At 50.4% G+C, this 16,751-nt stretch overlaps 7 protein-coding genes across 7 annotated transcripts; 2 read left to right on the top strand and 5 right to left on the bottom strand.

Annotated features, from left to right (window-relative positions):
• Positions 1-3,224: 3,224 nt before the first annotated feature.
• Positions 3,225-4,065, bottom strand: N7482_010382 (putative acetyl xylan esterase (Axe1); the record flags this gene model as incomplete). Its single annotated transcript, XM_056692506.1, has 3 exons — positions 3,225-3,401; positions 3,464-3,643; positions 3,712-4,065. 3 exons carry the CDS (start codon positions 4,063-4,065, stop codon positions 3,225-3,227), a joined length of 711 nt encoding a protein of 236 aa, XP_056538463.1.
• Positions 4,066-4,674: 609 nt separating this feature from the next.
• N7482_010381 (uncharacterized protein) lies at positions 4,675-6,396 on the top strand (the record flags this gene model as incomplete). The annotated part of the gene is made up of 3 exons (XM_056692505.1): positions 4,675-5,298; positions 5,363-5,947; positions 6,013-6,396. 3 exons carry the CDS (start codon positions 4,675-4,677, stop codon positions 6,394-6,396), a joined length of 1,593 nt encoding a protein of 530 aa, XP_056538462.1.
• A 492-nt stretch (positions 6,397-6,888) lies between these two features.
• Positions 6,889-7,320, top strand: N7482_010380 (uncharacterized protein; the record flags this gene model as incomplete). The annotated part of the gene is made up of 1 exon (XM_056692504.1): positions 6,889-7,320. One exon carries the CDS (start codon positions 6,889-6,891, stop codon positions 7,318-7,320), a length of 432 nt encoding a protein of 143 aa, XP_056538461.1.
• A 1,538-nt stretch (positions 7,321-8,858) lies between these two features.
• On the bottom strand, positions 8,859-9,617 carry N7482_010379 (uncharacterized protein; the record flags this gene model as incomplete). The annotated part of the gene is made up of 2 exons (XM_056692503.1): positions 8,859-9,436; positions 9,506-9,617. The coding sequence occupies 2 exons, from the start codon at positions 9,615-9,617 to the stop codon at positions 8,859-8,861; spliced, it is 690 nt and encodes a 229-aa protein (XP_056538460.1).
• A 1,106-nt stretch (positions 9,618-10,723) lies between these two features.
• On the bottom strand, positions 10,724-12,227 carry N7482_010378 (prolyl hydroxylase family protein; the record flags this gene model as incomplete). Its single annotated transcript, XM_056692502.1, has 2 exons — positions 10,724-11,892; positions 11,945-12,227. 2 exons carry the CDS (start codon positions 12,225-12,227, stop codon positions 10,724-10,726), a joined length of 1,452 nt encoding a protein of 483 aa, XP_056538459.1.
• A 1,195-nt stretch (positions 12,228-13,422) lies between these two features.
• On the bottom strand, positions 13,423-14,595 carry N7482_010377 (uncharacterized protein; the record flags this gene model as incomplete). Its single annotated transcript, XM_056692501.1, has 2 exons — positions 13,423-14,479; positions 14,534-14,595. The coding sequence occupies 2 exons, from the start codon at positions 14,593-14,595 to the stop codon at positions 13,423-13,425; spliced, it is 1,119 nt and encodes a 372-aa protein (XP_056538458.1).
• Positions 14,596-15,711: 1,116 nt separating this feature from the next.
• N7482_010376 (uncharacterized protein) lies at positions 15,712-15,948 on the bottom strand (the record flags this gene model as incomplete). Its single annotated transcript, XM_056692500.1, has 1 exon — positions 15,712-15,948. The coding sequence occupies one exon, from the start codon at positions 15,946-15,948 to the stop codon at positions 15,712-15,714; it is 237 nt and encodes a 78-aa protein (XP_056538457.1).
• Positions 15,949-16,751: the final 803 nt, after the last annotated feature.

Genomic DNA, 16,751 nt, shown 5'->3' with positions numbered 1-16,751 from the left:
CTAATGTCAGTGAAACTAAGATGCACGGAAGATGACGGGATGTTATCCCCGCTAAAAAAGTCCTGAAACTGCTGCAAGCGGGGAGGCTTCGCGGCTGAGCCATTTTCATCGTCTTGGGGAGACAGACAGGGCTGGGCTAAGTGAAGGTACCGAATCAACCGTCTGAATGGCGACGCAGATCGCAAACCAATACACATGCCTATTATCAACGTGTCAAACAGCAGACAAAGGAACATTCCCAGTAGTGGGGTCTGATGAGAGCTTCCAGCCGTGCATATTGACATCACCGTGCATTTGAACGGAGTTACCGTCCCTAGAGGACAAAAATGACCCCGTGGACACTCAATCTGCTGCTTCTGGCCAGGCGGGCAATAGAACCCTGGCATACATACTACCGGCTCGAGATTCCCTTGGGGTGCGGCGCATAAATTGTCGCTGCTCTGGAGTCGTGTCAGGAGGCAGTCAGGCAAAGGCGGACAATACACCGGCCGGCGTTGTTCATCATTTGATGGGCCTGGAAATTGTCATGAAGGTATACGAAGCAAACAGAATGAAAAGTCATACAGTAGAATCCGTCCTGACACAAAATAGTGGACGACAGCGAAATGGGCTGCCCACCTGAAAGACAGGTACTGTTGGATGAGTCTATCATCTGTTTTTCTTTTCAGTCCCCTTCGACTGACCTTGGGCAGCTTTCTTGGATACAGCTGAATAGAAGGTGCGCAATTTATGCCTTGAAGTCCAAAGGTTATATTCTGCAAGGGGGTGTATTCTGCAAGGGGCTCGACAATTACACAAACCGGTTTGGGAAAAAAGCAATTATGCATGGTATCCACGTCTCAGGGATGCGATGTATAACTAGCTACAAAGTCTAGTTGCGTAAAGTGGAATTTGGAGAATTGAATCCACATTGAAAGACCGATCAACCGATCGCCATCGACTTCAGGGGGTCATCACCATGTCGTGCCTCTACACATTGGTGGCTATTCTGTTCTGCGAGTACCTTGTTGCCTCAACTGCTCTAGCCTTCACTACCCGCGCATCAACCCAACGACAATTATGTATATTCTGCCTCCTCGTCCTCGCAATTTTTGAAATTGACTTGCTGTCATTTTTACCGGGGCCAGAATTACTGCGAGGAGTCATTGCATTCTCCTGCATCGTCAAGCTTCTTCATTTCATCAGCCTCTTCCTGGTCCTCCAGGTGGAAATTCACCAATTGATTCACACACCCGCCAGTTCCTATTTTGCCCGTCTTTGTGCTGCCTTGAACTGCGTGACTAGTCCTCGTGGGATTCGGACGCCGTGGGAGGTGAAATCCCGGCCATATTATCGAGAACTATCCAGAGGCCAATATATCGTGAAAAATGTCATCGTTCTGAGTTGGCAGTATTTGGCCCTTGACCTCCTGAATTTTGGGGCATTGAAGTATTTTCACCTCAATTGGCCGGGTGCTTTGGCGACTGGGGCGGAGTTTCTTAGCCATAGGTCAACCAAGGAGCAATTGATTGCCCGAATTCCACTCTGCTGTATCTTAGCGGCCAACCTGCGCTTACTTTTCGCGCTGGTCTACCGAGTTCTTGCCACAATTTCTGTTCTCTTGCATTTGACCTCTCCCAAAGACTGGCCGCCTTTGTTTGGTAGTATGGAACATTTACGAATGTTCAGCATCCGAAGTTTCTGGGGGTACGTTGCTTGAAAAAGTTTACTTTCCCGCTGGGAAAATAAATGATTCTGTTATATTTTTGCTGTATTTGCTTACGGTTCTCTATTCTACAGGAAGTTCTGGCATCAATTATTACGTTGGCCTTTGGGGACCCTTAGTGGGTATATCCAACAACGTCTCAGCCTCTGTAATTCATCTTCCCGCCATGGAAAAAGGATTACCGACCTCTTCCTGGTCTTCTCCATGTCTGGCATTCTCCACGTACTGAGTGCAGTGTATGCGGGAGTTCCTGGCAGCCTGGGAGCAATATTCCTGTTCTTTATCACTGTTCCCGTTATGATCGCGCTGGAGGATGTTTACAGAACTCGGGAAGGGATAAAATCTCACTTGGAACCAATGGGTTTCCTAGGCTACCTGTGGGGACTTGTTTGGCTTTACGTTTGTGGGCCGTGGTTTGCATACACGGCTCTGAGGCTGCCAGTCAAGACGAATGCGGTGATGCCTTTTAGCTTCGTGGAGGAGTTTGGAAGTCAGGCTGTGATGGGAGCGGTTACCTCGGGCGGGATCCTCTGGACTTTCATAGATGGACGGGCAATTTGATGGAAACCCAATTTCGATGGAAACAAAGAATTGGGCACTGGAAACACGGTGTGTACTGTAGGTTCAGGCAATCTGCCACAAGCTACCTCTGCTCTGTGGCTCGCAATCGGCTTTTTGAGGGGCGGAAGGGGGGATATTCCTCTGGCTATATAGAGCCAAGTACAAACATAGGGATCTACGCTATTGATCCTGATAGCATGACTACCAGGGTACCTGTTGCTATGGCTAACTACTTGTCTGTTGGCACACGACATACATATCCGATTAGATACACGCATCAACAAGCAGGAGACCGACGGTATCATAGATGACCAAGTAATGATCGCACTTCCTGAATTGGCTGACATCGGCTAAGCATTGTTCTTTAACCTCATACCGAATGTTTACGATCTTTCCCCGGAATTTCCTTGACCAAAGTGTCCCTCTCCACATCTTCCTTCCCCGGGAGGCACTTTCCGGCTTCCTCATCTACTCGAAGGGGTTTCAGCTTCATGCACCTTATGAAAAATCAAGAATTTCTTCTTGAGCCGCAGAAATACGCTTGAGGTTATTGATCTTCCACTCTTTCCTCATCTTCGCATCGAAAGCCTCGTCTTGACTACTACCAGATAACGCCAAGGCCTTTCTAGCACCCTCATACGGCAGGACATGAGGGAACAGACCACATTATCTGATTAACACATAGCGTGCTTCCTGTTGGGTAATCGGAGTCCATATCCAAATAGAGAACGACGATGAGCGGTTGCAAAACAAGGTCCTAATTGATTCATGAGTGAACTGCGCTGTCCGCGCCCGACAGTTTTTAGCTAATGCTTTCTCAACGTAGTTTGAGATACATTGATTCTCAGACTGTCAAATAGTCTGACATCCCCCTTCTACAGTTCCTGGTGACTCAATCAGCTGCTAGAGCTGCCCTCGGACTCTAAAGTCGACAGACCCTGTCAAATATCAACTTCCTTTAGGAGGCGGATAGCTTGATCTTAATGAAAGCTAACGCCTGTGCGCCGTACTCAGCCCCGTAGCTTTGGTGGGTTGCAGCGTTGCTGCCGTTGCAGCAATACGGGTCCGAGGCATCGCAGTACGACTGGATCTTACTGGCTGAAGGGCAAGAAAAGCCGGCAGGGCGTTCATCGAACTGTATTGTAACAGTTAGGAAGATATTGAAAACTTAGACGGAGAAAGGCAAGGCAATCATACGCCTCCAGCGGTGCAAGTGCCAACATCGTACGACAGCCCCACCCTGAAAAGCGGGTCGCCCATGAATATAGCCGCCTTCACCATGTTGACAGCGGATGAGGAAAGCAGGACAGCCGTGTTAGTGTAACCCTGGTTAGGAATCCCGCCGCCGGAAAGCGCAGCATCCATGATTTCGCCACCCTAGGAACAAATGTGGTCAGTCACAACCTACCATTGATCTTACAGCGGAGAAGGGGAATTGAACTAACCTGAGAGTATCCAACCAAAACAAGCTTGGTGGTTGGACACTGAGAGTTAAAGGAATTCATGGCTGACGCAACAGCCTGAATGCCCTGAGCGACTGAGCTGGAATAACTGACACTTCCACATGAGGCTTGTCCGCCACACGCGGGGTAATTGATAGCCTCAGCTGTAGAGCCTGAATAGGCACTCAGGACACCATTGACGACGGTGCTGGACGAACCATAGCCAGCAGATGCGGTGGTCTCGCGCGCACCGAAGACATGGATGTCGGGGCAGCTTCTCCTCTCGATATCTCCCTCGAGAGGAACTGCAGTGACACCAACGCCGAGAAGAAATTCTATCAACAACCTAGAAAGCATATTGTTGCCGGAGCCAACAGATAGACAAAATCAAGGACGCAGTGGGATATCCAGAGCAGGTGAAAGGTGATAATTCTTTTCGATGTGTCTGTGTGCAAGTTGAATGCAAAACCGCCCCTGATTTATAGAAATATGGCTAAGCATGGGAGAGATTGACACCACTGTTCTTTCCATCTTTCCGCGCAGCAGATAGATAGTCTCAACACGTTGCTCCCTTTGACCGAAAGAAGGGTTTTGCCTAATATAAATCTAATATGATTTTTCAATAGATTATTGGCAGGTAACGAGCCAAATTTAGCCATGAAGTCCTAACCACTCAATCAGCCTGAATCGATCGGCGTTTCGGCACGAACGGCCAGGGTCGATCAGGGATATAGGGTGAAGAGCTGCAGGGTCCTTGACACGGTTATGAATAGGAGAGATCTGCAGAGAGCGTGTGCTACTTTCCCCGCATTCGTCTGCCGTGCTGGGCCCCTTACAGTGGGTGTGAAACGGTCAGTGGAGTCGGTGGCTGTGAGGAAGCTTGTGCTGACGCGAGACGCGAGACGAGCATTTCGATTACCCCGCGGTTGATCTCATGATTCTTTTGAAATTGTCAAACCTGCCGCGATGGGAAAACTCGTGAAACTGCTAGGCTCAGGGATTGGACTGACGTCTGAAGCGATCCACGCTGCCCGGTCGCGCTCCCGGTCGCACAGCGAGCAGCCGTCCTCCTCGGCGGGTACCACTGACACCGCTCCACCAGAGTATGTTGATGTCACCGACAGTGTTGCTGAAGACCTCATCCACCGTGGACAGGCGGAGCGGGTGGTTAACACCGATGAGAAGAAGCGTCCATTGAAGGCGGACACAGCTGGATATGACTGCGATAGCGACAGCTCGGAGGCAGAAGAGCTCGGGGCGCTCGGCCAGGATGAAGCAGCCTGGGAACTAGACGACATGGCCGAACGGGTGAGGCCGCCGACGTACGAGGAGTCAGAGACTGCATCGGCAACTGAGATTGAGGACGTGAAGGGTAAGAAGGAGGAAGAAATGGTTCGTGAGCTTGTTCGACGGGCGGGCCCCCTCCCTCAGCCACTCCAGTCGATCCCCTGCCCCGTGATTATACCACAGCGCCGCCCCAAAAACAAAGACCGCGGATTTGTTCGTGCTTATGCACCTGTACTCGCCGATTGTGGAATCAGCCAGGAGGTCTTCTTGCGCTTCTTGGAGAACTGGGACAAAGCTAGCAAGGTTCGTTGCCGCGTCGTCTTTTCGTACATGGGACCTTTCCTTGGTTGATTGACGAACCGTGCAGGCTTCACCTTGGATTGATGTTGTATTCATCGCCGCCGGGATCGTTGGATTTGTTCCAGAGGTCGCAGCGCAGGTCATCAGCACCGTAGTGCAAGTGGCGGCGGGAACAGCGCGGGAATTGCAATCGCGTTCACGCCGAAACACCTTCCTTGACCGCGTCAATCAGGATTTGCTTATGCCCCGCGGGCTGTATGCCATGATCATGGCGTTCAAGGACGAGATTGCTGGTCAACAGAGCGGGTCGCTGTACCGACTGTCCAGCTCTCTTGGGAAAGCCCTTTTCGCAACAGAGAGACTTGATATCAACGAGACCGTTGCTAAATTTAGTAACCCGGATCCCGAGATGTCCAAGCTGAAGAAAGGGCTGAAGGACATCCGCTTGACGAGCGGGCAGACCCGTGGTCAAATCGAACTTCCCCAGGCTGCGGAGCTAGTGTTTCCGGATCTTGACCGAGTCGTAGAGCACGCGTTGGAGGAGGAGGGCAAGGCTAAGGGCAAGAGCAAAGAATCGGGAACACGCGACAAGCTCAAGAATGCCGGCACTTGGGTCCAAGACTACCTGGATCGGAGGGGCCAGGCTTTCTATGTATGCGATGTCCCAACCGGACAGGCAGTCACTGTACTTCTCCGTGCTTACAATCGAATATACAGGCATCTGAGCACCAGGGATCTTCCTTGGCTGTACCGTCCGCGGAACGGGCCCCGATGGTGTCGCGATATAACGACCCCGACCACCCCGCAACCAGCGGCTCATTGATCTCCCTTCTAACCGGTGGTGCAGTGAACCCACCAGCACGACGACAAGCCCGGCGGGAGATGAAACGGGAATATAAGGATGCCAGGCGGATCGCTCGGGGTCGTTCTCCTCGTGGCCCCAGAAGGGTCAAGCGCAAGGGTGGACGCAAGACCATCATCAAGAAGATCATGCAGCAGGATGTGCTGTATCTTCTAATTGTCAATCTCCCTACGCCGGAAGAAGTCCAGCAGTCCGTTACTCGGTTGGAGAATGTGATGGCCCAGGCCGGCGCAGTCTAGCCTTCCTATTCACTCATGTTCGATATTCAGATTCCGTAATGCAGGATGCGGCGTGAACGGGCGAAATATGATCGCATAGTACCAATCCTCATTTCCTAGCATAATTCCCCAGATCCAGCGATAATTTGGGTCTGCTAGTCACACCCAGGTCTGGCCCCCGACGCCGATGCTGACCGTGGCGTCGGACCGTCCAAGCGGGATCCCAATCTAGTTAGTTGGGGCACGCCCGCCGAATGTGCGGCCTCTCCACTGGAAATGTGCACGCTAGACATTCCTGGCGTAGAGACCGAGTCAGATAAGCGCAAGTTGATGGGCGATCGTGACTCATACTAAGCTCTGGATAACAGGGTCTCTGCCCGCCGTAGCTTCCTCTGCTCCTTTGCTACCTTGCGCTTCTCACCATCCGGTCCGACTACAGCATCATATTTCCGCCCTTTAGTCTTGTGTCTCTGCCGGGCCAGGACGAGGCCACGGCGCACTCTGAACATGGCAATGCGAAACTTGCTCCGAGTGCACAAGGAAGTCCGAGACGTGAATGGAGATTTCCACTCTCTCAGGACAGTCCTGCAGGAGACCGACAATAAGTTCAAGTGGAACTTTCTCCTGTTCCCCAATGACGGAGCCCTGTCACATCTACCATTGATCGGCGAGCTCATCATCCCAGAGCGATACCCGAAGGATCCTCCTGTCCTCCACCTGTTTACTCGAACTTTCCGGGAGAATGTCGATGTCTTTCGTGCCCATCGCAATAATGATACTCGCAGTACAATGTGCTTCGATATCTTGCGCGCCCAATGGGAGGGAGGGACCTGGGATCCCGAATACACGATCTCCTGTCTCTTTGCGAGCCTGATGCAGGCCCTGGTGACACCCCGAGTTCCTCAAGACCACGGGCGTGATAGGCCAGAGTTTGTCAGCATGTGAAAGCTCGAGGAGATCAAAAAGGAGGTGGACGAGACATACCGCGAGTACAAGGATCGGATCCCCCATCTTCCTGTCATCCCCACAATTCCAGCTATCGCCATTCCGGCAAAACCTCTGGTTTTTACGAGCCCTGGACAGGCCGAGTCGCTAAAATCGCTTGAATTTCAGCTGGTGAACACGTACGTTAGCCAGCCGTTATTCCTGCAAGTTTCTGAGCAACCTCAGTCTTGGTCAACACTCCTGGATCTCAGGAACTTGCACCCGGGCGTTGTTTTCTCAGTGATCCTATCAAACAAACCCGGAATAGATATAGTAGGGAGAAAGAGAGACACAGTCTTGCTCCGAAATGGAGTCACAGGGACCGCAGGGAAGAAGTTGGCGGGCGGGCCTCTCGTGTGGTTCTACCATGGAAAGCCGTTGAACGATCAAAACCTGTCAGTCTATATCACGATCACCAATGACGAATTTACCCTGGCATACAAGGAAGAGGGCACGGAAAAGTTCTTGGTTCACGGAGACACTCCAATCTCAAAGCTTGGGCGCCCACAAATCGGTAATGTGGAAGGAATACCGTTTTTCCTGTCCATTTTCTTGAAACGAACATTTGGAGAAGAAGGGTTCATCAGTGTGCTCGACCAGAACGAAACCGGTTTCATCCATGCGGATCTGCCAACTTTGCCTCCTACATCGGTTAAAATGGCGATCGGCTGTGAACACACTGCCCGTCTGCAGGGGATGATTGACTTCTACGGCTTGGGCCTAGACTTTCAGATACAAAGCAGCATGCTAAAGCCAGCACGGCAAACATTAATCTCCTCCAAGGATCTACCTCCGGACGAGTATACTAAACTCTTCAAGGACATTTATGATCCGCTGCGTGAGCGGGCTATTGAGGTCGATATTACGGCCATAATAGCCGATGGGGATTGTGTTGTCTTGCTAACAGACACTCCTCGGTGTTCCGAGAATGGTCCTGAGGTACCATACTTTTCCAGAGAAAAAGTGTCATGTGTGATGATGAGATTGCGGGATGAGTCGATATCGGCCGAATATCCTGACATCCTAGCTCGACGGGTGATAGAAGACCATGCAAGGGACTGGGTACATGTGGGAGATACCTACGTGAAGCTGCCTCAACCGATCAAATGTGTGACCTACTTGGAATTTACATTCTAGGTAATTTTCTAGATCCAATTCCCGATAGTTCAATCAATGTTAGCTTCTGACAGCTTCCTTGGGTTCATATATGGGGCCGGGACTTAAACAAGGGTTTTGTTGTCCTTTCGCACCTCCTGCATGAAGATATTAAACGCATCTGGCATACTCTACAAGGCTTTACGGTATTAAATATAGATACAGTGGGCTACGGAGCTCTGATTTGAGTAAGAGATCTTATTCTGTCAAAAATTCAATGGGTCCAATTTAATCAAGTAGTCTATCTAACTCAAGTGCCGTAGAACAAGTGAAGCTCAAACAGAGCAAAGTCAAATACACGGGGTAAATCAGGTCGAACACGCCCACAATAGAACAACGGGAAATCAACCATCAAGGGGCTCAATATCGAACCGCATGTGTAACAGGATATGTTGGCGACCAGCGAACCAAACCGCAATCCGGGAAATGCTCCGAGTCCCCCGATCAAATGCACCCAGGACCAGATACGTCACAATCTTGCCAATCCGAGTCCCAAGCATAGCCTGATATTTGGGGGTACCAGACTCAAACAGCTGCAAATCATGTCCAGTAACAAGGCGCCTAACATCGGGACGAGTATCCCTATTGATTATGTTAGTCACAAAAACGTGTCGTAGAGTCGGAAGGGGGGCTACATGCTCGTACGCGGCCTTACTCAGCTCCGAGATCCACGGTCCATCTATCGTATTCCTCACGATATCTTCCATAAACAGCACGCCTTCTGCAGCACGTCCAGCCCAGGTGATCGCTGGATCAACCCAATAAGGATCAAAAAGGTCCAGAGTCATTTTCCAATAGCCCTCGGCTGGCATCCCCAGAGAGAGCAGTTGTTGAGGGCTATAATGATGTGGTAGGCTGGCCTGCCGCTCCGTGATGTCCCAGTCGTCGGGATCAAGATCATCAAGGGTGAGAGTGGTCTTTTCTATCTGGCAGGGTACATTAGCATCTTCCATCCACAACTGGCATTGCGCCCCATCCTGCTGTATCTTACCATATCTGAACGTCTCGCTGGAGGAGTCCGGAGGGGGCGACGAGGTACCTTCAAAGGAGCGGGATATCTCACCTTCCTCAGGGTGGCCATCCGTGTCATAGCTATCTGCCATAGCGCAAATTTCCACAAATTCGGACTCTGGATCAGGTGGCGTCTGTAGTTGAGGTTCACTATCAGAAGGCTGGACCTGAGGAGCTGGCGATGGAGCAGGTTGCACATGGAACAGCTGGGCGGATCGGAGCAGTAGGCGGCTCAGGACCGTCAAACTGGAGGCAAGAATCTGGAGCGAGGATACTAGGCCGCAAACAAGTAGGAGTAGAGTGTACCAAACCGAACCACAACCACATGCTGAATCGAAAGAGCAGTCCCAAAATTCTGCGAAGGCGGACCTTTCAATAAATAAAATAGGACAGTGCGATGTGAGAGTAGGTTACTTGGTTGCGTTACAGTGGGAAGGAGATGTAATGTGCTGATCGAACATTAAGAGCTGGTTAGACTAGGGACTGTGGCGGGTATTTATATCCAGCCTGGCACGGTTGGGGGAGCTTGGGCGTGAGAGAAACAAAGGGACATAGTTTAAAGAATGCTGTTTGCTACAAGGGAAATGCAACAAAGGAGAACATAAGACAAACTCCCACTGTTTGTATGACCGGCATGTTCCGGGAAGGGAGACTATATCCAAACACAGAGCCTCTCGAAAAGGGACATGAATAGGGTCTAGATTGAACTGCGAACATAGAGCATCAAGTAATGCAGGAGAGTAGGAAACGATTAATCATATGCATATATCCTGGCTCGCTTGCATACATGACTTTGAATCATCCAAGGTTGTCGTCTACCCTTATGTCACTCTGAAGAAGACAGAAATTTTCGTCTTGTAATTCCTTCGGTTCGCGAACGCGATGCTATGTGTCTAACCCAGGACAACAGCGCGTGGGTTCTGATGACCGATCCAGAGGGAAATTGCCACACTTTCTTTAGAATGGGTCATACGCTCAAAACCTGTACCTAGAATAAGACTTGTCGTAAGCTGTTCGGCCTCATTTACGACCGTTCTGAATACCACTTAATTGTTTGTTCTACGAGCAAGGCCGTACGTATCACTTGACGTATTGTTTGTCCAGAAAGCTCATTCGGTTTTGGTCGTTAATTCATCATGGCACCATCTGTGACAGAGGCCTTTATGCCAGCTAATTTTATACACTCGTATCGTTGCCCTCACTCATCCGAGGGCTTCACGTCGTACTCTACATCAGTCCTGATTATATACTTTGCTCCTTTCCTTACGCCCGTCCCTTCATGTAACAGAGCCCCATTCGACTCCCCATGCGGGAAGATCGCAACAGATCCCATCACAGGTCGCACTGGGTAGGCATTGAGTGTTCCCTCCCGAGCAGCGGGCATGAAGAACGTCGTCTCACCGCCCTCGAACTCGTCGTTGAGATAAAGCAAGAAGGTATACATGGAGCTCTGTTTCTTGTCCTCGGGCGAGGCATCGTAGACATACGTGTCGTCAGGGAGAATACCGGACGGCGGCCACGCTCCGTCAATGTGGCACCGGTACTCTGCACCAGGCACGTATCTATACACGCGGAAGCGCCGATTGATGCCTCGGACCAATCGGCCATTGATTGAGGAGGGCACGTAGGCGGAGATCCGTGCCCAGAGAAGATCTTGGAAAGCGGTGTCGACAATCCAGTAGAAGTTGTGCGCAAGGATGCTCACATCTCCATCCTCTCGGAGGGGCGCGTCGGGCAGGAAGTTCACAGATTCGCCAGCTGCAATGATGGCTTTGCACTCGGAAGGCGAAAGAACATTCAGGGCGACGCCGAGACCCGGCACAGCGGGATGTGGATGGTATGTAATGGTTGGGCTGACAGGATCCAGAGGGACGGCGTTTGGCGCCGTGGTGTATAGGATGGCAGGATGGTGGTTCGGAGGTTTGCGGAGGGGACCCGGTGTTGTTTCGATAATGCGGATGGCGGAGGAAGACGCTGGCGCTTCGGCCAAGATTGATTTGTCGAGCACGGAGGCATAGATCGGGAGTGGTGCTGTTGAGGGGCGAAGGTCCCATATCGACTGGAAGGCAATGGGAGAGGTAGAAATAGCAGCCTTCGGGTTGGTGTCAATTGGAGTGCTGACGCGCAGTATGGCATCGAGAACGCCAAGACGCTCCAGATCCTTTGCGCTGCGCTCAGCAACACGCTCGACGGCCCCGGGCTGTGTCGATAGCCCGCTGACAACATCTAGATCTCGCACCCAGCGACACAAGGCTCCAATCTTGGGTTGTTCACCCCTGATTCTCATCTCAGCAAGCAATATTTTGGCTTCTAAGTATTTCCCGTCGGCCAAGGCACCGGTGATTCGTGCAGTCAGGTTAGCACCCTCTACGGGACGGTTAGACGCAGTTACAAAGTAGAGACATCATGGTGCTCGTACCAGCATTGTTAACGCCTGTTGTGCATGCTTGTCGGAAATCATAAACTGCAACTCGGAGGTCCTTGCATGCCTTCGACTTGGTCAAGCTGGGATATTGTGCAAGTGTAGTGAGGGTTTCCACGGTGATATCGAGTTCCTCGTCAGAGACGACGGTGTTAAGGTGCTTCGGCTCGAGATTGTTGCCATCAGGAGGAGGGGTTAAGGTAGTGGATGCCTTGGGTATTTTCTGCGGAAGTTCGACTTGCGCATTGCGCTTGCGTTTGGCCGCTTTGGACTTCGCCATCGTAATCTGATCCGAAGTAGCTAGTGGTCTGATAGTGGGGATTGAGTCGCCCCGGGAAACTCATCTCGACAAAAATTAACTGCCGGCTCAGTCCGCCATATAGCAGCCAATCAATAATGCTCCTGTGGGCCGGAAGTTCATTTTCTCCGACGCTGTCTGTGCGGACTGAACTGCATTCACCCCCGCCTTCCGTCGGGATATTATGTAAACTACCAAACACCGCAGCTGCACAGAAGTGTTGCTTATGCCGGTTGCGGTATAGTGTGAGTGGCCTTGACCGTTAAATTGAATGTTGCTCGCTGCCTGATTCACCGCGTCCGAATCAGCAACCCTAATAAGGCAAAGAGTTCCTGGTTATAAGACAAAGTTTCGAATCTAAGGGCCACCTACATGTGCTTCGAGTGGAAAATGTAGGCTCGGGATTCTTTTTCCAAAACGTTGTAATACTATTTATTTTGTAGTCTATTCCTTCCTTGCTTGCTAAGCTCACCAGCAAGATCAGGACAAGATTTCTTTCGGCTATAAAAATCAAGACACACCTTGGATGGGATAGTCGTCGTTGTTGGTTGATCTTGCTTAGTTGGCCGGCTAGTGCGTTGGCCGTCTTGCACAAATTGAATATTATTATGGTTAACCACAAAGCCTCGCTCGATTGCGCGTGCATAGATCTTGTTGATTACGGAGACAGATAGACTAGTAATCTTAGCAATTTCATGTGAAGACATACCAGTGTAAGCCTTCAAAGCATCTACCGTTGCTCCTGTAGCGATATCTAGCTATTTTTTGGCATATTTTAAACAGCTAGCAGGTTGACGGGCAGGTAGGCAGGTACCCCATTGCAGTAGTGACATTACATTGATTTTTGTCGCAACTCAGAGATCCATGGAATACGGGTAAGATATTCCCTTCGGACAAAAAGTGCGCACGCATAGTTTGTGCTGTGGTTTCTACTATATTTCGGCTTCGGCAACTTTTAAACCCCAGCCCTACTTGCCACTACTGTCCAAAATTCAGTCTATCCCCTCTACATTTCAGGGGCCAGAAAACCTTTAATCGCGCCGTGATAGAAATATATGTTTACTATTTTTTCACTAAAAGATAGCACGGAATGATATGTCTGTGCATCTATACAATATTACCCGGCACGCCTCCATCGCGCCCAAGAGAAAGGGAAAAATAGGCCTTATCAGTTGCTCTAACGTAGATCAACCTTCAAAGGTATATGTGCTCGCTCTCTCTTCCTTATCGCTTCGCATTTAGGGGACTCAGTGCAGTGAGCCTGTACCTCTTGTCGTCTTCGGGCATATAGTGCTGCACCTCGAGACGCTGCGAATGTAAGATCAACAGATTTGGACACGGTAGCAAAATCCGCATGATCTGGGATATTCGTTTGAAGTTTCACGGGCGATATAGGCATCGTTTCAGCCAGGGCATCTCTCAAGGTAGCTAGAAAGCGTGGGTGCATTACACTCTCCCCACCCAGAAGAATATGAGTAATAGAGAACGGGTATTCTCGGGGAAGGGTTGATAGTTGCGAACGCAGACTGGACCATAGTGCATCTTGGGAACCGTTCCTTCGGAGAAGATAATCTAGCCCGAGTTCAAAATCTAGAAGCTGAGCTTCATCCCAATAGAATCGAGTTAGAGCCTCGCCGGAGACAGGAGCTATAATGCTTGTGTAGAGAGCATGCCGACTGTAGAAGATGAAGAAAATGTGGGTATCGGACGAGCTATCAAACTCATCTGTGCATTCCCATAGATCCTGGTAATTTGAACACAGTCCGTAACCGTTTGCTGCATAAACAGCATCGGCCTCCGGTAAGCGTTCCGGGTACCAGCCGCTGTCGCCGACCCAGGTGCGTAGATTCAAGTCACCAAGTGCGGCGTTGACTATTGAACTCATGGAGCTGATATCAGGGGTTGCAACCGCAACCCTATCAAGTGGCTGAGAGATTTTTCTTTCGGTAGAAATTTGGAGTTGTTGGAGTAATGCGCTGATGATTTCAACATCGCTGTAGGCTTTGATTGGGCGACCGAGCACTTTGTTAAGCCAACGCCACCAAGCGCCCCATGAAGTCGTGTCAGATAGAGAGAACCGAGAAAAAAGGAGGTCATAAAGAGACTTCTTGGTTCTGTTTAACTGTGGCCGGGAGTCACCGGAAAGTCGCATCATAAGATCAAGGTATTCGGAATTTCCCTGGATATGGGCGACTTCAACGACAGTCCCGTTATAGTAATGTACAGAGGCCGTCCTTTTTGAACATTAGAGAAATCAGGTTGTTGAACGGATAACATCGTTCGCTCACCCGTATGAGGGGGTCAGGTCAAAGCCGATCCCGGGGGCATCGTGAATCTGCGTCGAGGGCATTTTTCACAGGACGGGCGAGGACAATCATAGAAAGCATCGATAATGGACATAAACTGAAAGACAAGAAAGCCTATCAAGCATCCGTTCATTTTGAGCAGGGATTTGGAGTTGACTGCTCGTGTCGATGGCGATGGTCGAAGTTATGTTCAAGTCCGGGTCCAAGAATCAAGTTTGACAATGCCCGATAAGCTTGTGGTTCCAAGGACAGGGCCATATGTAAGAGTACCATTGATATCGACATAATTTGCTTGATCTGGGTTAGTTTCGCCAATCTGGGCCGGCGCCCCGATACGCCCTCCTGTACAGTACGGAATATGTAACCACTCTTTCGCACAGGCCCCACACGTAAAAAAAGATGACCCTGTTCCACCTCATGCATTTTCCTTTCCCTCCAGATTTGCTATCGGGCATTCATCCCAAGGTTCTTAACCTCTTTTTCCACCCTAGCCCCTAATACACCCTCACGTAACCTCTCCCTCCATCGCCCCAACATGAAGACCCCAAGTTCGCTTTTATCTCCTTCTCCCCCTCACCCTCCCTTTGACTCCTCTGATCCTGATTAATTACCTAGAATGGTAGGGGCAACACCTAGGGTGGCGACGTGGCCTATACCCTTGATTTTGGCTACTTTTGATCCACTACAAAATCGACAAAACTACTCCGGTATAGAAGATAATTAGGCAATTGGAATAGTCGCATGCTAGGTGCTATTTTGCTTTTGTTATCCCAGAATAACACGAGTTAGGGTGGCGGATCCAGTCCGAACATTCCTTATAGAAAGGGAGGTAGGCTACTTATAGCGGTCGTCAGAGGGTGATGGAAAACTGGTTACGTGGTGCCACCGAATGAATATCGCGCGATCGCATTGGAATCAAAGATCTGGGGCGCGTACTGGACCCAGAGGGCCAGATTTTGCAGCAGAAGTCTTAAGTTGACCAGCGCCGTTGAATGTTTGATTTATCGATTCTCCGATGCTGATGGCTCTACACGCGTGCTTCCCGGGCGCCTGTGACAAAGGTGGTCACTCTTGTCTGCGAAATTCAATTAATGAAATAACTAGAAGATATCCGGTAGCTAGTGCAGGATATCAAGTAAAAAACCACATCTATGACCACTCTACTGGTCATTGCTAGAGTCCGCAGGGCTTGGCAGGATTACCTGGCGCAGGGGCTCATGCGAAGACCTGGTGAAGTTCATGATTTGCTGGAGCTGGTCTGCGAGACCCTCGAGTACCTCCGTCTGACTTTCATTGTATCCCTGCTGTTGACGCTGGATTACTCGTTTCATCCGGTCCACAATACCGTTTATGGTACTACGGAGCTGGTCAATATCATTGAATGCATCCTTGGCCATATTCTCGCTGATTGAGGACTTGCCGCGACGGTGGCCACTTCCGAGATGAGGGTGAGTTGTGTCCGACGCTGCGTCGCGAAGGGGAAGAGGAAAGAGGAAAGTTGTAAATAGTGAAAGTTTTAAAGAGAAAAAGGGAAAGGAAGATATGAGGTCGGGGGCGGATCAGAATTCATGTTTGATATCAAGCCTGTGAGTGTCCTATTTTACACCAGATCTCTGATCCTTTCCATCTCACAACCCCAAGCTCCTCTCTCATCCCAAGCAGTATGTTACACCCATGAATTAGCAGGAAAAACAAGCTAACACTCGGTCAGTCATGGATCTCCCATCTCCAGAACCCCTTCAGCCCCTTATTGGCAATGATGGAGCCGAGCCTGGGTTCTGGGCCCATACTGCCTATGAGAATCCATGGAGTCGCGGACGCCGTAAGGGCTACCAGTGCGGATCGACCCTCCACTAACTACGCCAGAACCTTCTATATCGTGAGCTTGGCCTACGTGAATCCAGAGCCAAGTTTGATGGACCACGCTTTAACCATGCAGTGGGCAGTAAAACTGAAAACATAGAGGCTCCCCTAGCACAGTCGACTGGTCCCCAGGGAGCCCCTGGGCAAAGGTGCGATTCATGTCAACATGGCAGAGGCCCTTTCGTTTCATGTGTCGCCGTCCCGGGCATTTTCAGTGAATGTGCCAACAGCCATTGGTCCCAGCAAGGATCTCGATGCAGCTTTAGAACACACCCCCCGGAAACCTTTGTCCCAAGCCAACGGGCTGCTCGATTGGGATCCCGCAATACCAACGCCA

Source organism: Penicillium canariense, assembly GCF_028826845.1.
Source record: "Penicillium canariense strain IBT 26290 chromosome Unknown utg000008l_segment0_segment0, whole genome shotgun sequence".
In the NCBI taxonomy this organism is placed as follows: Eukaryota; Fungi; Ascomycota; class Eurotiomycetes; order Eurotiales; family Aspergillaceae; genus Penicillium; species Penicillium canariense.
The sequence above is the reverse complement of the archived record's forward strand: the minus strand, read 5'-3'. Positions and strand labels throughout refer to the sequence as shown.